Here is a 21,745-nt window from a genome sequence, read left to right as displayed (position 1 = left end):
CTTTCTTATGATCAGAAAACAACATATAGGGCCAACATATGGAGCAGAAGCATACATAACATCCATGACTTGGTAAAAATTCAAAATGTTTGGAGTTTATATCAGATGACTTCCTCCTCTTTAAGTTCTCAAATGACAATTCACTGTCCATTTTTATCTTCCTTGCTCTATGTTTCAAATGGCTGGTCAAATTATCAATTCCATTTTTTCTCTTGGATCCAACCCCTTTTTATAAATCAAGCAGTAGTTCATATACCTCACCTTTCTCATACACTTGAGATTCTAAACCACTGAGCTGCCCTCTAGTTGATCTGCCAGATATGGTACAGGCTCAAAAAACTCCCCAAAACCTTGTCAAGCTTACTTAGGATTTCTAAAACAGGCACACTCCACTGAACTCCTAAAAAACACATAGGAAGAGCCATACATTTCCACAAGAGTTAGTCCCATCAGGAAATCAGGATTGAGAAACAAACCAGAAAGTTCAGATAATTATTTTTAAAAATTCAGAAAAAAATATGACAAGACAGAGTTGGCAAGAGATGAACTGCCACTTTTAGAACAAACTTGCTATTTAATTAGACACACAGGAATCCACTCCTCTAGAAAAGTGCTAACACCATGCCACTGAGAATTGGACTGATATGATAGCAGTCAGTGGCTAGTCATGTTTGACCTACTTTACACATTTTCACAGAAAAAAAGAAAAGGAACATTGTAACATAAAGATCCATGCATCTCTGTTTTTTTTTATCTGAAGCAGTTTGTTCATCTTAGGACAAATCCAGCTACATAAAAACTGTGCTGCTAATTACCAGACGGGTGAGGGAATAGACAACTTAAAAAATTCCTTTACCTGGAAAAAGATTGACTGCTTGAATAAATAAAATCTCATCTCAAACTACTTTCCAAATCTCAACCACTCCAGTTTAAAATAAGGCTATGGAAGTTTACACATTTTTTTTTTTTCTTAAAATAACTATAATACTTCCACCAAAATTATATTATCAGGATATGACATTACTATTGGGCCTCCTTATTTGTGGCTGTTACTCTTTTTCTCCCACTCCATTAGCAGATGGTTTATTTTAGGAAGGTACCATGCTTTCTTTTACATCAGGAGAATGCTTAGCACACTGTACTTAGTACCAGAAGTATTAATTAATTCATTCATAATGACTTTGTTTTTATTTCCATGTACCTTTTGATCTGCACAAGCATGACTGAAATAGGATAAATTTCTGAGTCAAGAGTTCCTATGGTTAGTGAGGACTGATGAATAACAGTGATTGCAGATCAATCCTAATGCTTGTTAAAAAAAACAGAACTAATGGATGGGAGCTCCTCCCTGGCTGACAAGCATAATACATTTTTTAATTTAATAACTATATACACATTTTAAAAGTTTTGACATTAGGAAACATTGATAATATAATTTGAATTTTACTAGAACAGTCTTTAAGACATTCACATATGGTAAAAAGTGCAGGGTGATTTAAATTCTATTATTTATTGGGCAGATAATTTTCTAATTAGACTTTGCTGTAGCTGCCCATCCTCTGTAACTGTCAGTAACCCACTCAGACTCATCCTTCAAGTAGGAAACAACATGCAATATAATTTCAAATTGCTAACCAATTAGGGTGTCCTGGTTTCAGCTGGGATAGAGTTAACTGTCTTCCTAGTAGCTGGTATAGTGCTATGTTTTTGAGTTAGGGATGAGAAGAATGTTGATAACACTGATGTTTTCAGTTGTTGCTAAGTAGTGTTTAGACTAAAGTCAAGGATTTTTCAACTTCTCATGCCCAGCCAGCAAGAAGGCTGGAGGGGCACAGGAAGTTGGGAGGGGACACAGCCAGGACAGCTGACCCAAACTGGCCAACAGGGTATTCCATACCATGTGACACCACATCTAGTATAGGAACTGGGAAGTGGGGGCAGGGGATCGCTGCTGGGGGACTAACTGGGTGTCGATTGGCGGGTGGTGAGCAATTGCACTGTGCATCATTTGTACATTCCAATCCTTTTATTATTGCTGTTGTCATTTCAATAGTGTTATCATTATCATTATTAGTTTCTTCTTTTCTGTTCTATTAAACTGTTCTTATCTCAACCCACGAGTTTTATTTCTTTTCCCGATTTTCTCCCCATCCCACTGGGTGGGGGGGGGGTGAGTGAGCGGCTGCGTGGTGCTTAGTTGCTGGCTGGGGTTAAACCACGACATAGGGCAAATCACTCCTCCTACAACCATAAGTAGAATTATCAGGAAGAGTTAAAATCTTATCAATGTTATGACTAATTTGCTAGTTACAAAAATGCAATTATTTGATTAGTGAGGGTGAATAAAACAAAATGAAGTTGGTTGTTGTAAACACTGAAACAGAACGAAATCTTGATATAGCAAAAGTGTCAGAGGTTATAATAAGCCCATTCCTGGTTCATTTGTCTCCATGTGAAAATTATCCAAAACTAATTTAAAAGATTTGAATACATTTGCTGAGTATGACATTAGGAAGCAGGCCTGGCTACATATTATTGTGGTCTCTTAAATTCTCTATACAGGTATGAAAAATATTCTGATGGTGCAAGTAGGATGAGGATTAAAAGTGAAATGAGCTCTAGCTATATCAGGTACAAAGCAAAGAAAAACGGAACTGCTGTTTTGTTCTAGTTTCCCTGGTTTATTTATACCTTCTTGTAAATTTAAAACTGAGTATGTGTTTGATGTCACAGTTTAAGCTGAACTGTTTAGGTTTCAATTGACTCTTGCTTCTACGAGTTGAACCCTATATATCAAGAGCCTAAAATTAATGTGAGATGTCAAGAACTAATTAGAGATCTCAAGACTGTTGGCAGCCTGGGCTGCAGTGATCATGCCCTGATGGAATTCATAGTCTCAAAGGATATGGGCCAGGTGAAAAGCAGAGTCAGGACATTGAATTTTAGGAGAGCAAAGGTTCAGTTGTTTAAGGAATTAGTGGATGGGAATCCCTGGGAAACTGCCCTCAGGAATAAAGGAGCTGAACAGAGCTGGCAGCTCTTCAAGGACATTTTTCTTAGAGCGGAAGAGCTCCTGATTCTCACATGTAAGAAATCAGGCAAGGAAGGCAAGAAACCAGCATGGCCCAGTAAGGACCTCCTGGTCAAAGTAAAGTGCAAGAAGGAAATGCACAGGCAGTGGAACTGGGGATGTGTATCCTGGGAAGAATATAGGGATGCTTCCCAGGGGTGTAGGGATGGGATCACGAAAGCTAAGGCACAGCTGGTACTGAATTTGGCAAGGGATGAGAAGAATAATGAGGGTTTCAACAGGTATGTCAGCAAGAAAAGGAAGATTAAAGACAGTGTACCCTCACCCTCCCGACCGGATAAATAGGACAGGAGAACTGGTGAACAACTGACATGGAAAAGGCTTAGTTGCTCAACATTTTTTTTGCCTCAGTTTTCAATGAAAACCTCTCTTCCCACATCTCTCAAGAAGCTGGTCCTCAAGGCAGGGACTGGGGGAATGAAGTTCCTCCCATCATAGGAGATCAGGTTTGAGACCACCTGAGGAACCTGAGCATACACAAGTCCATGGGACCCGACGAGATGCATGCCAGGGTCCTGAGGGAATTGGCTGATGTAGTTGCTAAGCCATTCTCCATTATATTTGAAAAGCCATGGCAGTCAGACTACGTCCCCGGTGACTGGAAAAAGGGAAACGTTGCACCCGGTTTTAAAAAGGGTAGAAAGGAGGACCCTGGGAACTACTGACCACTCGGCCTCACCTCTGTGCCTTGGAAGATCATGGAGCAGATGCTCCTGGAAGATATGTCGAAACATATGGAAGACAGGGAGGTGATTACAGACAGCCAACATGGCTTCACCAAGGGCAAACTGTGCCTGACTAATCTAGTGGCCTTCTACGATGGAGTGACTGCATCGGTGGACAAGGGAAGAGCTATGGTTGTCATCTACCTGGACTTCTGTAAGGCGTTTGATACAGTCCCCCACAACATTCTGGCTGCTAAATTGGAGAGGTACAGGTTTGATGGATGGAACTGGCTGGATGGCTAAGGAACTGGCTGGATGGCGACATCCGAAGAGTTACAGTCAATGGCTCAGTGTCCAAGTGGAAACCAGTGACGAGTGGTGTCCCTCAGGGGTCTGTATTGGGACCAATACTGTTTAATATCTTCATCAGCGACACAGACAGTGGGATTGAGTGCACCCTCAGCAAGTTTGCAGATGACACTAAGCTGAGTGATGCAGTTGATTTGCTAGAGGGAAGGGATGGCTTCCAGAGGGACCTTGAGAGGCTCGAGAAGTGGGCCCATCCAAACCTCATGAAGTTCAACAAGGCCAAGTGCAAGGTCCTGCACCTGGGTCAGGGCAATCCCCAGTATCAATACAGACTGGGGATGAATGGATTGAGAGCAGCCCTGCGGAGAAGGACTTGGGGGTACTGGTGGGTGAAAAATTGGACATGAGCCAGCAACGTGCACTCGCAGCTCAGAAAGCCAATCGCATCCTGGGCTGCATCAGAAGAAGCGTGGCCAACAGGTCAATTCTCCCCCTCTATTCCGTTCTCGTGAGACCCCACCTGGAGTACTGCATCCAGATCTGGGGCATCCAGTTCTGTTTGAGCGGGTCCAGAGGAGGGCCATGACAATGATCAGAGGGCTGGAACACCTCTTCTATGAGGAAAGGCTGAGAGAGTTGGGGTTGTTCAGCCTGGAGAAGAGAAGGCTCCGGGGAGACCTTATTGCAGCCTTTCAATATATAAAGGGGACAGAGAGAGACTTTTTTACCAGGGCCTGTAGTGACAGGACAAGGGGCAATGGTTGAAAACTGAAAGAGGGTAGGTTTAGACTGCACATAAGGAAGAAAATTCTTTACAATGAGGGTGGCGAGACACTGGAACAGGTTGCCCATAGAAGTTGTGGATGCTCCCTCCCTGGAAGTGTTCATGGTCAGGTTGGAGGGGGTTTGAGCAACCTGACCTAGTGAAAGATGTCCCTGCCCATGGCAGGGGGGGTTTGGACTAGATGACCTATAGAGGTGCCTTCCAACCCAAACCGTTTTATGATTCTATAAAATAATAATAATGAAAGTAATTTTGTAGTTTCCTGCTTAATAATTTATCAACAAGAAATGCACTTTAATGTATTATAATGCCTCATTTATGTAACGATACACTATATATAATACCTTAAAAATGGGAGGAAAACTATTTAATGGTAGAAACACAATTTTGGAATTTTAATTTAATTTTTATCTGTATTTCTTAAAAACTAGATATAGCAAATTAAAAATAATTCATAACATCCTAATTAACAGTTTAACACATGAAGCAAGTGCAGGATAGTGAAAGGTATGTACGTTAAATTTTGCTTGCATAAGACATCATTGTAATATTTATTTTGGAAAATTAAATTCTAGCTTCTAAATTTGGTCAAAAAAATTTAATCATCTTTTCTTTTGCAAAAATTGATATGGAGTTTTGATACTATTCAAATGATTCTAGGATATCAAACTTCAAAGTCTACTGCTCTTCCTGGATTGCTTGAAATTTGCTTGTGTTTACTGACTGTATGTCATCTACACTTTGATCCTACACTAAATTAATTTTTCCACTTATTGAATTCTATTATCAATTTATAATACTAAACTTATGACATGATATTTTGCTTGAGAACAAAAGGTTGTCATCTGCAGATGACGTTCTGATTCAATTGAGAAGAAAGCTTATAATGTCTAAAGGGTTTATTATAATTCAAATCTAAAGCAATTCATAATAACTAACATGACACAGGAATATTTTTTCCATTTAAATATTTTAAAGAAATATTACTTTTCAAATTTATGTCACTTCAGAAGATTCATTGCTTTTGCTTAGATAAAGCCACGCTCATTCTGCCTACACTTTGTAATCATGTTCCATGAAAAATTTTTCACGAGTGAAAACATTTTTTACCTGATTATGTATGCAAAGTCAAGAAATAGGATGAAGTGTTGCTTTTGCTTTTTGATATTTTTGTAATGAGTTTTTACTCATTACACTCATTTCCAAAAGTAAAATTGTTTAATTTTAGTAGCTTTTTTTGACCAAAAAAAACCCCATGAAAAAAACCTGTTCAAAAATAAATGCTATTTAATTGTCCTATACATCACTATTAATCCCTTCATGACAATTTTCAACTCTTGTTACTGCAGATGTCACAAGTTCCCTTGCACATTATTTCCAAATCTCTACAACCAGGTCAGAATGTCATCAACGGTTTGGTAAGTGTTCATTAAGGCTATCCAGCAAAGCTATAATAAGCATAAAACCATTTACATCCCTGGAATTCCTTAAGGGAAAGGAACATGTTTGTCTTCATGGTTAGGTTTTTATAATATTAACTATCATAGTTGTAACAGAATGCATTTTTCCATCCCTTAAGACATTTCCACAATAAGCTGATCTTGAAATGGAATTGAGAACTACCATAAGTAATGACAATGAACTAAGATAATATATTCTTAGTATTCTGAACAAGTAACAAATATCTTGAAATAAGCTACAAACCCAACAATAATATGGAGTCAAAACATAAATGGTCAGACATCTCTATGATGAACTAATTCATTTAAAGTTTATATTAGATATAAATCATCTTAGTAATATTTTTTTCTTTTTCAGAAAGAAAGATAAAGTGTCTAAAGAAGCTGTTTCAGGCCCCAGTCCTACAAATTTTCAGTCTCAGCCACATTCTTATGCATGCGAGCATCCCCAGTACACTGTGCTGGTTTTGGCTGGGATAGAGTTAATTTTCTTCATAGTAGCTAGTATGGGGTTATGTTTTAGGTTTGTGATGAAAACAGTGTTGATAATACAGGGATGTTTTTGTTACTGCTGAATAGTGCTTACACAGAGTCAAGGCCTTTTCTGCCTCTCACACCACCCCGCCAGTGAGTGGGCTAGAGGTACACAAAAAGTTGGGAGGGGACACAGCTGGGACAGCTGACCCCAACTGACCAAAGGAATATTCCATACCATATGACATCATGCTCAGCAATACAACTAGTACAATTAGTGGGGGGAGGTTGGCGGGGGGGGGGCGGGGCACTGCTTGGGGACTGGCTGGGCATCGGTCAGTTGGTGGTGAGCAATGGTTTTCATTTGCATCACTTGTCTTTCCTGGGTTATATTTTTCTCTCTCTTTGTTATTTTTTTCTTTTCTGTATTATTATTATTATTATTTCTTTTAAAAAATTATTAAACTGTTTTTATCTCATCCCACAAGTTTTCTCACTTTTGCCCTTCTGATTCTCTCCCCCATCCCACTGGGGGGAAGTGAACAAGTGGCTGCATGGTGCTTAGTTGCCGGCTGGGGTTAAACCACGACAGTCCTTTTTGGCACCCAATGTAGGGCTCGAAGGGTTTGAGATAACAATAGGTTTGATTGGAATGTGCTAGATCGAATTTATAGCTGTTATTGCTGTTTAGTTATTAATTGGCAGGCTCCTGTGCTTGCCATGGGTCTTGCTTGCCTCACTGTATATTAGTCTAGTGCTCATTAGTGGCTGCTTTTTGCTTTTGCTGCTTGCTGTAGTGCTTATCATCTTACTCTGCTGTGCCTGGGAACATTTTGATAACAGCAATGGAGATGCACCTGGGCTGGCAGATGGCCAGGGCATCGCTGCTGTTTCTGTGCTGCTGTACTGGACAGGCTGGAACTCCAGTGTGAACTTGAGTTGAAGGGACTGTGATCTGTGGATGAGTCCATGCAGGAGCAGGACACCCTGAAGCATCTGTGGCTGTGGATAAGTCCATGCCAGAGCAGGTACATCTTGAAGTGTCTGTGGCTGTGGTTATGTCTATGCTGCAGCAGGTATACCTCTGAAGGGATTATGGCCCAAGGATAAGTCCATGCTGGAGAAGGTACACCTCAAAGCATCTGTGGCTGTGGATAAGTCCATGCTGCAGCAGGTACACCTTGAAGCATCCGTGGCTATGCATGAGGTCATGCTGGAGCACCTCAAAGCGTGTGGCCATGGATAAGCCCACGACAGAGCAGGTACGCCCCTGGAGGGACTGCAGCCAGGGGTAAGGCCATGCTGGAGTAGGTATATCTCTGAAGGCATTGTGGCCCATGGATAAGGCCACGCTGGAACAGGTGCACCTCAAAGTGACTGTGGATAAGTCTATGCCGCAGGAGGTATACCTCTGAAGAGACTGTGGCTCATAGATAAGGCTCCACTTGGAGCAGGTACACCCCTAAGGGACTGCAGTCTGTGAATAAGTCCAAGCCAGAGCAGGGGCAAGGGGAGGAGTTCATTGCAATGTTAAACCCGATGATCTGGTCCAAAGGGACTGGGGTGGAGACTGTAATGGAAATACCTTTAAATTGTTGTAACCCGGGATTTGAGTTCCATGTTATGGGAATTACTACAGCAGGAACCACCTGAACCAATGGAGGACAAGCCTTACAAGAAGCAGTGAAAGTGTATCAGTGATCCGACCTCAGCTGGCTTTGGTGCCCAATAACCCCAAGCAACACACCACCTCTCCTGTCCTGAGTGACCACCATAACATTTTATGGATATTTACGGACATTTCACAAACATTTTATGGGGGAAGGGGTGGTTAACGAGGATGTATTGGATAGCATGGGACCTGAGCATGACATGAATGGTATGCAATAAGGGGTGGAGAATGTGCTGGTTTTGGCTGGGATAGAGTTAATTTTCTTCACAGTAGCTAGTATGGGGCTATGTTTTAGGTTTGTGATGAAAACAGCGTTGATAATACAGGGATGGTTTAGTTATTGCTGAATAGTGCTTACACAGAGTCAAGGCCTTTTCTGTTTCTCACACTGCCCTGCCAGCGAGTAAGTTGGAGGTACACAAAAAGTTGGGAGGGGACACAGCTGGGACAGCTGACCCCAACTGACTAAAGGGCTATTCCATACCATATGACATCATGCTCAGCAACAAAACTAGGGGGAAGGTTGGGGGGGGGGCGGGCTGCTCAGGGACTGGCTGGGCATCGGTCAGTTGGTGGTGAGCAATTGTTTTCATTTGCATCACTTGTCTTCCTTGGGTTTTATTTTTCTCTCTCTTTGTTTTTTTTTTCTTTTCCTTAATAATAATAATAATAACAACAACAACAACAATGGTTATTATTATTATTGTTATTATAAATTATTAAACTGTCTTTATCTCAACCCACCACTTTTCTCACTTTTACTCTACTGATTCTCTCCCCCATCCCACCAGGGGGGAGTGAGCGAGCGGCTGTGTGGTGCTTAGTTGCTGGCTGGTGTTAAACCACCACAGCACTTAATTAATACTATTCACATGCAGAAAGTTAAACTAAATGTAAATATTTGCAAGAAAAAGCCATGTATTACTGATTCTGACAACGTAATATTCTTTTTACTACAGAAACATATCAGCACGCAGGGACATCACAGTGACTAAGAAACTATCCCCAAAGATTTAACATAGAAACTATCCCCAAAGATTTAACATAGTTCGGAAGTACTTACTGTAGCTGGGGAGGCCCGCGTTGTATGAGTCACTGAATGACCAGAATTTTCCATTGAATTGCCAATCAGATAGGTCCCTCCTGAGCTGCTAATGAGCTGTCCTCCTGCAACACCCATCTGAATCCCTCCGGTGCCCACCATACTATGAGAGGAGACCACTGTTGTTGCCTGTGCAGAACTTCCTTGAGTATCGAAGTAATTTCCCCCTGTGTTTTGGCTATACATCTGGGTTTCCGTGTAAGGATAAGTTGTTCGACTTCAGGAAAAGAAAACAAAAGAAGTAGTAGTTATTTATTTGGATTGTTTAAGTGAGGGAAACATCACTGTAGAAAAGACTGTACAGCTGCTATAACCAAACTTAATAGGACTGGCAAACAACCCCTGCCTCCACACAAAATAGCATTTTATTATGTCAAAGTACTGAGCAATTAACTTGGACTCACTGTTAAAATAAGTATTCATTAAACTTCATGGAAAATGTTTTCAGTCCTATCTGAAGAGGGGTGGAGAAAACTGTGACAAGAATTGAAGAGATGAGAGGAAGATCTCATTCAAGTATTAATACATTATATAGTAATTTATAAAACTGTTGTAACTTTTTAAATCCTACAGTCAAAGCTGGATTTATATTTAGATGCCATTTATTTTCTATACTGTTGTCCTGGTATTGGCTGGGATAGAGTTAATTTTCTTCCTAGTAGCTGGTATAGTGCTGTGTTTTGGATTCAGTATGAGAATAATGTTGATAACACACTGATGTTTTAGGTGTTGCTAAGTAGTGCTTATACTAAGTTAAGGACTTTTCAGCTTCTCGTGCCCTGCCAGCGAGAAGGCTGGGGGTGCACAAGAAGCTGGGAGGGGGCACAGCCAGGACAGCTGACCCAAACTGGCCAAAGGGGTATTCCATACCATATGATGTCATGCTCAGCATATAAACTGGGGGGAGTTGGCCAGGGGGTGGAAATCGCTGCTTGGAGATGGGCTGGGCATCGGTCAGAGGGTGGTGAGCATTTGCATTGTGCATCACTTGTTTTCTATATTCCTTTATCATTATTATTATTATTTTCTCTTCCTTTGCTGTCCTATGAAACTGTCTTTATCTCAACCCATGAGGATTACTTTTATCCCAGTTCTCTTTCCTATGCCACTGCCGGGGGGAGGAGTGAGCAAATGGCTGTGTGGTGCTTAGTTGCTGGCTGGGGTTAAACCACAACAGTCCTTTTTGGTGCCCAACGTGGGGCTTGAAGTGTTGAGATAACAGATCTGACCAGAGCATGTTAAAACAAATTTGTTATAAGCATTCATTATATTAGTTTAATAGCTGCAGGTCACAATGTTGTTTTACTTGTTCTCAGAGTTGTCTTATGTAACACCTTACTTACCGTATATACTCCCTGTGGTGCTGTTTATCACCTCTGGGAGTTGGATTAAGGTTATCGCTTTGCTGTATTGTATAACACTGGCTTATGGTATGATAAAATTATTGGTTGTGAGACCAATCTGGTATTTGTACTCAGCATTGCCTTCATCTCCGTATTTCAGGAACCATCTATTGGAAACTATTAATAATTACACCTTTTACCTTTTCTCATCGGAGAGCCAATCCATGGGGGAGATGATACCTTCCTTCATCTTCCCCTTCTCCTCCAGGCAAATTACAATAGCTCTTGAGAATTTTGAATATCCTTGGGATGTTCAAACCTGCATGTTCCTATTGCTATGTCTCCTGAATGTGTTTCAGGTCTTGTTTAGGGTTAAACAAATATTTAAGAATACCACCCAGAGATCTGCCCTGAGGCTGGATAGTGATGAGTGGCAGGGTGTGTGGGATAGTATGGACAAGCGCATAGGAGAGTGGTCACCTCCAGTGTTTTGGAATTTCACCCCCGAACAAGTGCAGAATCCTGAAGAACTAGTAAAATATTTGGAAAAAGGATGCTGTCACCCTGGCAATTCCAGCGAGACACAAATCACTGCAATGTGCTGGGGCCTGACCCACACCTACCAAGCCCTGTTTAACACTATTCAGTACCCTCAAGGGGAAAGAAGGTCTCCAGATCTGACAACAAAATGACAGGCACTGCGACCACTTCAACTCCTGCGACAGGCACCGCGCGGTTACTCCAACCCTGGCAACAGCACTGCAGCTGAACCACAGAACCAACCCGTGCTGGTATCAGTCGCCCCTATACACAAGAAGAAATATTGAAAGTGGAAGTCAGCTCATTTAGTAAGGGATGAAGAAGCTTCTAAGAGAGAACAGGAGGAAAAAGTGGAGGAGGCAGACTACTCTGAAGCAGGGCCATCATGAGTACAGGAGAAAGAGAGGGAGCTGCCTATTGGGGAGGAGGAAGAGGAAGAACTCATAAATGAGGCAGTAACCACTTGATCCCTATCCCCAAGTGAGCTGCGGGATATGCAAAAAGATTTCAGCCGTAGTCCAGGTGAGCACATTGTCACCTGGCTGCTCCGATGTTGGGGTAACGGGGCCAGTAACCTGGAATTAGAGGGTAAGGAAGCCAAACAGCTGGGATCCCTGTCTAGGGAAGGGGGCATTGACAAAGCGATTCGAAAAGGGGCACAAGTCCTCAGCCTCTGGAGGCAACTCCTGTCAGGCGTGAAGGAAAGGTACCCCTTCAAGGATGATGTTATATGTCACCCAGGCAAGTGGACCACCATGGAGAGAGGTATGCAGTCCTGAGGGAATTAGCCGTGCTGGAGGTGATTTATGATGACCTGGACAACAAGCAGTTATCCAAAGATCCACATGAAGTCAGGTGCACATGACCCATGTGGCAGAAGTTTGTACGGAGTGTACCATAGTCGTGCCAAATCATTGGCAGTAATGCCATGGAAAGACGGAGAGGGACAAACTGTGGATGAATTGGCTGGCCAACTCCAGCAATATGAAGAAAATGTCTCTTCCTCCCTTGTCTCGGCTGTGGAGAAACTGGTCCAGCAGCTCAAAGAGGATAGATCCTACTCCCCACCTGTACGGACCAATGTCTCAGCTATTAGGATTAAGCATTCCTCTGCTCAACAGAGAGGATACAGAGGGTACACACCACAGGCCACCTTATGGTTTTACCTGCATGACCACAGAGAGGACATGAGGAAGTGGAATGGAAAACGTACCTCGACCCTAGAGGTGTGGAGGACCTCGGCTGAACCGAGGGGCCTGGGAAGGATATTGACCTTGACAGGATTGCAGTGTTCCCGTGAGAGAACAAGAAAGGATGAGAAGCATGCCTGGGAAACTAAGTTTAAGGAATGTGTTGACCATTTGCAGTTGTGATAAGGAACCTGAAAAAGTCACCCAATGAGGGGTGAGAAAAACAACTTCTGACAACTTTCTGACCAATAAGGGACAGACATATGTACAAGGTAACAAGTATAATGGGTATAAATTTGCTGGCTTGTAGTAATAAAAAACCCTTCTTTCTTGTACTATAAGAATGCGTACTTGTCGTTTGTCCGTCTCGACCACGACAATTGGTGACCCCGACGTGATGCTGTAAATTATGCTTGTGACTGCGAGGAGGGCAGTGGAGAGGGAGCCCGGCATAGCTTGAGAGCGGCGGGAAGAGCTGCTAGTCCGGACCGATACTTGACACCTGCAGATAAACAGGTGAGCTGCCGGGCACATGGGCGGGACCCTCAGTAAAGAGGACGCCGGAATTGTAAATATGTGGAAAGTAATTTTGCAAAAGAGAGGACTTAAAGTAGAAGAGTTGATGTTGCGGAAAATGCTCTTATGGGGCAAGCAACACGGATATAAAGCAGACACAGTGACTGCATTTAGTGTGCCTGTGTGGCAAGGACTCGGGGACAAGCTGTTTGACAGTGCGTCCCGAGGGTCTAAGGAGGCAGCCAGCCTCCTGATGACGTGGTACCTGCTCCTTGAAACCGTCAAAGACATTAGAGAACAAAGGGATAGGATGAAGGAGCCAGACGTCCCCATCGCGGGGGGAGGACAGTCCTCTCCCACAGAGGACGTGGGGTCTGTTGCCCAGTCCTCTGGCAAGCGCGCAGGGCGGCCAAAGCCACGGGGCCGACAAAAGAACCCTTTCGTTGATGACTCTGACGATGAGCAGCCCTCAGGACATCCTCGGACTATTAAAGATAGAACTTATAAGCGGCCCCGGGACTTGCTTCCTGGTAGTGACGTATGCCCCGCTGAAACGGCAGAGGCGCCGGTTAACCCGTCCGCCCCCCCCGTGCCGCCTGATTCAGAGGGTCGAGAAGGGATGAATAGCCCCCCCCGGGCGCGGGGAGGGGAACAGGGGACCTCATGCCTGTACCCCCCTCTGCCAGCCGAAACATCAGAGGGTTGGGGTGATCCCATGGGCAATGATATGGGGGATCCTGAATCTGGGGGGTCTGCGGGAACACCGAAGGAGGGACAGTCACAGGGAGGCTCGCGTTGCCGAGGACAGCCCTGGGTCCTCCCGCCGGCTCGAATTACTGTCAGTCCCCACAACCCCCTGAAATTCTGGCAGCAGGTGAAAGCTCGAGCTCTGCAAGAAGGAAATTGGGACCTGTCCGAGCAAATTAACGTTCCTGTAACAGCAGGCAGCTCCGGTGAAACGAATTTAAGGGGGACTGGGGCGATGGCTTTCCCCGTGGTATGGGGTGATCCAGGACAAGGAATTATGGATGAACATAGACCATATTCGTGGAAAGTTATACAGGACTTACAAAAGGCAACTGCGCAATATGGTCCCAACTCCCCCACAGTTATGCAATTAATACGCCTGTTAACTATGGAAGAAATGACACCTTATGACATTGCTCAAATTGCTCAAATTATTTTCCAACCTGTGCAATGTGCTGTTTTTCATAGTATCTGGACTCAGAGAGCAGAGGCGCAAGCAGTACACAATTTGCAGCTTTCACAAACCGATCCACGTTATGGTAACGGAGCTGATGTTCTGACTGGGACTGGTCAATTTAATAATCCTCAACATCAGGCTCAATGGCATCCACTTGTATTGGAGCAAGTAAAGACTATTGGTGTAGAAGCTTTGCTCCGAACAGCGGAGCTGGCGGAGCCTAAGGCAAGATATACCATGATTAAACAGGGGGCTAAAGAGCCGTTTCTGTCGTTCATAGAGAAATTGATGGGGGCTATAGAGCAGCAGGTATTTGATGCACATATACGAGAAATGCTGGTAAAACAGTTAGCCCGTGACAATGCTAACACAGATTGTCAAAAGGTGATTGAGACACTCCCTGGGGATCCAACCCTAGAAGCTATGATTACGGCTTGCGGGAAGGTGGGCTCTGTTGAACACAAAATGTCTGCATTAGCTACAGCTATGTCTGCAATGTGTATGTCTAATCAGAAATGTTACTGCTGCGGGCAGACTGGACATGTCAAGGCTAACTGTCCTGCTAAAAATAGAAAAGGAGGAGCCGGGCAGGTGGCCGTGGGAGCAGCTACATGTCTTAAGTGTGGAAAGCTGGGACACTTTGCAAAGCAATGTAAATCTAAATTTCATGCTAACGGTCAACCCCTCCAGTCGGGAAACGGCAGAAAGAGCGGGAAGGGGCGCGTGCAGACACAAATGCCCTACCACTCCAGCAACCCCTTTCTGGTACAACAGCCAGCGCAGACGCCACAAGCCTTTGTGACAAGTTACGGGGACAAACCCAAGGAGCAGCCGGGATGGATGTATGCACCACCCACACAGTAACTTTATCTACCCAAGGAGTGCATAAAGTGCTCCTGGAAGCCTGGGGACCGATTGGTAAAGGATTAAGTGCCTTACTAATAGGACGATCAAGTAGTACTTTGCAAGGGTTAATGGTGCATGTGGGAGTTATTGATGCTGATTATCATGGGCAAATATGTGCAATGGTATCTACTGCAACCCCTCCAGTCACTATAAAAGGAGGCACACGAATTGCTCAACTCGTACCATTTATGAGCTGTGTGCCTGCGACAGAACAGGTAACTCGTGGTACTCAAGGTTTTGGGTCCACGGGAAAGCCGCAGGTATTTTGGTTGCAACGCATTACGGAAAGAAGGCCAGAAATGACCTGTACCCTCACTATGGCAAATGCATCCCCATCACAGATAAAATTGACAGGTTTGCTGGACTCTGGGGCTGATATGACCATCATAGCACAGCGTAACTGGCCCTCCTCGTGGCCATTGGTTGTAAATGCGGAAGGAGTGTTGGGTGTAGGTGGAGTTTCAAATAGTTTTATTGCAGCAAAACCTGCGCTAATAAGCAACCCAGAGGGACAGAAAGCCACTGTGAGGCCATATGTCACCACTTTGCCACTTAATTTATGGGGTCGAGATGTATTGGATCAATGGGGGGTGCGTCTTACCATGGATTTTTCATAGGGGCCACTGCGCTGCAAGGCGTGGAGCACCTGACACTGGCACTGACCTGGTTAACAGATAAACCAGTGTGGGTGGATCAGTGGCCCCTCAATCAAGAAAAACTCCTCGCCTTGAAATCTTTAGTTGCAGAACAATTGGCCGCAGGACATATTGAGGCCTCTCATAGCCCATGGAACACACCAGTGTTTGTGATCAAAAAGAAATCTGGAAAATGGAGGCTATTGCATGATTTACGAAAGATTAATGAGGTAATAGCAACCATGGGGGCATTGCAGCCAGGGTTACCTTCTCCACCTATGATTCCAATGCAATGGGAAATTATTGTAATGGACTTAAAAGATTGTTTTTTCACCATCTCTTTAGCCGCACCTGATATGGAGAAGTTTGCTTTCACTGTACCTTCAGTGAACAACAGTGAGCCAGCGAAAAGGTATCATTGGAAAGTTTTGCCTCAGGGAATGAAAAATTCTCCCACCATTTGTCAGTGGTTTGTGGCAAAGGCCTTAAGTCCAGTTCGTGCTGCATTCCCAACATGTTATTGTTATCATTATATGGATGACATTTTGTTAGCCGCTCCATCTCAACAGATGTTAAGTGAAATGGAAGTCACAGCGCGTGATTCAGTACAGCGATTAGGCCTAGTTATTGCACCTGAAAAGGTACAGCGTCAACAGCCGTGGCTGTATTTGGGTATGAAAATATTAAATCAGACGGTCGCACCACAACCCATTCAGTTACAATTGGAGATAAAAACTTTAAATTATGTACAAAAATTGCCCGGAGTGATCAATTGGGTTTGACCCTATTTAGGGTTACCATCATCGAAATTACAGCCACTTTTGGATTTATTGAAGGGTGATACAGATATTGCTGCACCACGGGCATTAACCCCTGAGGCAAAACAAGTAATTACAGAAGTAGAGCAAGCAATTGTGCATAGACATGTGTGGAGAATTGATCTGACAGTTTCAATTCAGGTTTTTGTATTAATAGACAAATTGGTACCTTTTGCCATGATCGCACAATGGAATTCTGATTGGCCGGATCCATTGCATGTGTTAGAATGGGCCTTCTTGCCGTTCAGACCAAATAAAACCACCCCAGGTCTTTTTGAGCTTTTAGCCCAAATTATCATGAAGACCCGAGTTTGATGTATGGAATTGATAGCCAGGGACCCGGAATGTATCACTGTGCCTGTTAAAACCGATTATTTTGAATGGTGTCTCGCTAATAGCTCCGCATTGCAAGCAGCCTTGGCAAATTATACTGGGCAAATTGGGTATCATCTTCCCTCTCATCCATTAATTAAAATGGGAAGTCAAATACGCTTTGCACAAAAGCAACTAAGTCAATCAGAGCGGGTGATTGGTCCCACGGTGTTCACTGACGGTTCAGGAAAAACAGGAAAAGCAGCCATTGTGTGGCATGATGGCCAGCAATGGCAACAGAAGATAGAACAGCAAGAAGGCTCCCCTCAAGTTGTAGAACTTCGAGCAATGGTGATGGTGTTTCAACATTTTCCAGATCCTGTAAACGTTGTCACCGATTCAGCTTATGTGGCGGGTTTGGTTCAAAGATTGGATAAGGCTGTGCTTGGTCAGGTGGGAAATGAAGTTATTTGGGGTGTTGAAGCTGTTATGGATGGAGATTCAGGAACGCCGCTCCCCATATTATGTCATGCATATTAAAAGCCACACAAGCTTGCCTGGTTTTATTGTGGAAGGGAATGCTCGTGCAGATGCTCTCGTATCAGGGGTGGCAATAGGTCCAGCACCAAATGTGAGACAACAGGCGATCGAAGCTCATCGGTTTTTTCACCAAGGACATCGGGCCTTAAAGCGGCAATTTCGATTGTCGAACTCTGAGGCTCGTGCCATCGTCGCCGCGTGCCCTGACTGTCAGGGCCACCATGTACCTCATCATTATGGAACCAACCCTAGAGGCCTTCGAGCCTTGCAAATCTGGCAAACTGACATGACACATATTCCTGAGTTTGGGCAGTTGAAATATGTGCATGTGTCTATTGATACTTTTTCTTCTGTTGTTATTGCCACTGCTCATACAGGTGAAGCTGCCAGGGATGTTATTCGGCACTGGCAACGAGCGTTTTCTGTGGCTGGTGTACCTCAGCAGATTAAGACTGACAACGGTCCAGCCTATCTTTCTACCAAGGTGACTACCTTTTTGCAGCTTTGGAGAATTACCCATGTCACCGGTATCCCTCATTCTCCCACAGGACAAGGCATTGTAGAGCGCGCCCATGGAACTCTAAAGCATATGCTTCAAAAACAAAAAGGGGGAATGATGGGTGAGGGCCCGGAGGCTCAACTTAACAAGGCCACGTATGTATTAAATTTTTTGCAGGTCACTGATGATGTTCAACAACCACCAATGCTGCATCATTTTGGGTCATTGACAAGTATATCTGGTGTGACCCCCCGGGGTTAAGGTTCAGATACGGGACCTGCAGACGGGTCAATGGTCTGCACCTTGTGACTTATTAACCTGGGGTCGAGGTTATGCTTGTGTCTCCACAGATACTGGACCGCGATGGGTGCCGGCATGACTGGTAAAACCCTACTTAGAAGTGTCATCGCCTGCTGCAGTCTCCTCAGAGTAGTGGTTGCAATATGGGTACCATCGCTTCCCAAGATGAACGTATGAGTAATGCTTGCAAATGCTACGGGCCAAGAGGGATGCTGGCTAAGCACGCAAAGCGATGCTACATCACAAGCTCTTTCTGGATTATTGCTAGATATAGATTCTATATGCCATGCTACGCTATAAAAACAGAGCAGCTATTGATTTTCTATTGTTGGCCCATGGCCACAGTTGTGAAAACCTTAATGGTATGTGTTGTATGAACCTATCAGGTCATTCAGTGTCAGTGTCCCAGAGTATCCAACAACTGCGAAAGGAGGTGCAGAAGCTGACAGAAGATGTTGGGGGTTTTTTTTGCGTTGGATGGCTTGTTCTCTCAATGGGGGATTGGAGGGAGGCTAAAAAGAGTATTGAAAACAGGATTATTAATATTGGCAATTATTATCATTGCATTGAGCATCCTCCCATGTGTGCTGTCCTTGCTGCAAAGGGCCCTGCAGCGGACAATTCACATGGCATATTTGGCGCTAAAACAAAAAGGGGGAATTGTGGAGGACCTTGGCTGGACCGAGGGGCCTGGGGAGGATATTGACCTTGACAAGATTGCAGTGTTCCCATGAGAGAACAAGAAAGGATGAGAAGAATGCCTGGGAAACTAAGTTTAAGGAACGTGTTGACCGTTTGCAGTTGTGATAAGGAACCTGAAAAAGCCACCCAATGAGGGGTGAGAAAAACAAGTTCTGACAACTTTCTGACCAATAAGGGACAGGCATATGTACAGGGTAACAAGTATAATGGGTATAAATTTGCTGGCTTGTAGTAATAAAAAAACCTTCTTTGCTTGTACTATAAGAATGCCTACTTGTCGTTTGTCCGTCTCGACCACGACATAGAGGCACAGGTACGTGAGTTGCAAGGAAAAACAATCACCACTAGGAGTTCGTCCAGGAAAATTGCTGCTGCAGTCTCCAGTGGGTAGTTCCCCAGACAGAGTAGAAAGGCTGATCTTACTTCTGAACTTCTTAAAGGGACTTCAGATTTGTATTTACAAGGAGTACTGAATACTATGACCAGGACTAGAGGGGCCCTGCCTCCAGCCAGGTGGAGGAAAGGGACAACTGAGTCTACTGGACAGTGTGGATTCAATGGCCTGGCACTTTAGACCTACAGGAGTATAAGGCTCTAGTAGACACCGGCGCACAGTGTACTCTAATGCCATCAAGTTATAAAGGGGCAGAACCCATCTGTATTTCTGGTGTGACAGGGGGATCCCAAGAGTTAACTGTATTGGAGTCTGAAGTAAGCCTACCGGGAATGAATGGCAGAAACACCCCATTGTGACTGGTCCGGAGGCTCTGTGTATCCTTGGCATAGACTATCTCAGGAGAGGGTATTTTAAGGACCCGAAGGGGTATCGATGGACTTTTGGTATAGCTGCCTTGGAGACGGAGGGCACTGAACAGCTGTCTACCCTGCCTGGTCTCTCTCAAGACCCTTCGACTGTGGGGTTGCTGAGGGTTGAAGAACAACAAGTGCCAATTGCTACCACGACGGTGCACCGGCGGCAATATTGCACCAACCGAGACTCCCCGATTCCCATCCATAAGCTGATTCGTCAACTGGAGAGCCAAGGAGTGATCAGCAAGATTCATTTACCCTTTAACAGTCCCATATGGCCGGTGCGGAAATCTAATGGAGAGTAGAGACTAACAGTTGACTATTGTGGCCTGAATGAACTCACACCACCACTGAGTGCTGCCATTCCAGATACACTGGAACTTCAGTACGAACTGGAATCAAAGGCAGCTAAGTGGTATGCCATAATTTGTGTCGCTAATGCGTTTTTCTCAATCCCTCTGGCAGCAGAGTGCCATCCACAATTTGCTTTTACTTGGAGGGGTGTCCAGTACACTTGGAATCGATTGCCCCAGGGGTGGAAACACAGCCCCACCATTTGCCATGGACTAATCCAAACTTCACTGGAAAAAGGTGAAGCTCCAGAACACCTGCAGTACATTGATGACATCATCATATGGGGCAACACGGAAGAAGAAGTCTTTGAGAAAGGGAAGAAAATAATCCAAATCCTTTTGAAGGCTGGTTTTGCCATAAAAGAAAGTAAGGTCAAGGGACCTGCACAGGAATAAAACGGCAAGCTGGACATCATCAGATCCCAATGGATGTGATCAACAAAATAGCAGCTATGTCTCCACCGAGTAATAAAAAGGAAACACAAGCTTTCTTATGTGTTGTGGGTTTTTGGAGAACGCATATTCCAAATTACAGTCTGATTGTAAGCCCTCTCTATCAAGTGACCCGGAAGAAGAACGATTTTAAATGGGGCCCTGAGCAACAACAAGCCTTTGAAGAAATTAAACAGGAGATTATTCATGCAGTAGCCCTTGGGCCAGTCCGGGCAGGACAAGATGTTAAAAATGTGCTCTATGCTGCAGCCGGGGAGAATGGCCCTACGTGGAGTCTCTGGCAGAAAGCATCAGGGGAGACTCAAGGTCGACCCCTGGGGTTTTGGAGTTGGGGATATCAAGGATCCGAAGCCCGCTATACTCCAACTGAAAAAGAGATATTGGCAGCATATGAAGGAGTTCAAGCTACCTCAGAAGTGGTTGGTACTGAAACACAGCTCCTCTTAGCACCCCGACTGCCAGTGCTGGGCTGGATGTTCAAAGGGAAGGTCTCCTCTACACATCATGCAACTGATGCCACATGGAGTAAGTGGGCCGCACTGATCACACAACGGGCTCGCATAGGAAACCCCAGTCGCCCAGGAATTTTAGAAGTGATCATGGACTGGCCAGAAGGCAAAGATTTTGGAATGTTGCCAGAGGAGGAGGTGACATGTGCTGAAGAGGCCCCGCTGTATAATAAACGGTCAGAAAATGAGAGGCAATATGCCCTGTTCACTGACAGGTCCTGTCGCATTGTGGGAAAGCATCGGAGGTGGAAGGCTGCTGTATGGAGTCCTACACGACAAGTCGCAGAAACTGCTGAAGGAGAAGGTGAATGGAGTCAGTTTGCAGAGGTGAAAGCCATCCAGCTGGCTTTAGACATTGCTGAAAGAGAAAAGTGGCCAGTGCTCTATCTCTATACTGGCTCATGGATGGTGGCAAATGCCCTGTGGGGGTGGCTACAGCAATGGAAGAAGAGCAATTGGCAGCGCAGAGGTAAACCCATTTGGGCTGCCGCACTGTGGCAAGATATTGCGTCCCGGCTAGAGAATCTGGTTGTAAAAGTACATCATGTAGATGCTCAC

At 44.4% G+C, this 21,745-nt stretch overlaps 1 protein-coding gene across 9 annotated transcripts in view; it reads right to left on the bottom strand.

Moving 5' to 3' along the window:
- Positions 1-21,745, bottom strand: part of LOC121232949 (transcription factor RFX3-like) — a 175,664-nt gene that overhangs the window by 63,851 nt on the left and 90,068 nt on the right. For 8 of the 9 annotated variants that reach the window (XM_041121486.1, XM_041121485.1, XM_041121484.1 and 5 more), the window contains one exon: positions 9,519-9,774. In XM_041121486.1, coding sequence (XP_040977420.1) covers positions 9,519-9,774 — 256 coding nt within the window. Of the gene's footprint in view, positions 1-9,518; positions 9,775-9,961; positions 10,164-21,745 lie in introns of those variants that run through there. The other variant, XM_041121488.1, reaches the window with a different exon arrangement.

Source organism: Aquila chrysaetos (genome assembly GCF_900496995.4).
Source record: "Aquila chrysaetos chrysaetos chromosome W unlocalized genomic scaffold, bAquChr1.4 W_unloc_2, whole genome shotgun sequence".
In the NCBI taxonomy this organism is placed as follows: domain Eukaryota; kingdom Metazoa; phylum Chordata; class Aves; order Accipitriformes; family Accipitridae; genus Aquila; species Aquila chrysaetos.
The sequence above is the reverse complement of the archived record's forward strand: the minus strand, read 5'-3'. Positions and strand labels throughout refer to the sequence as shown.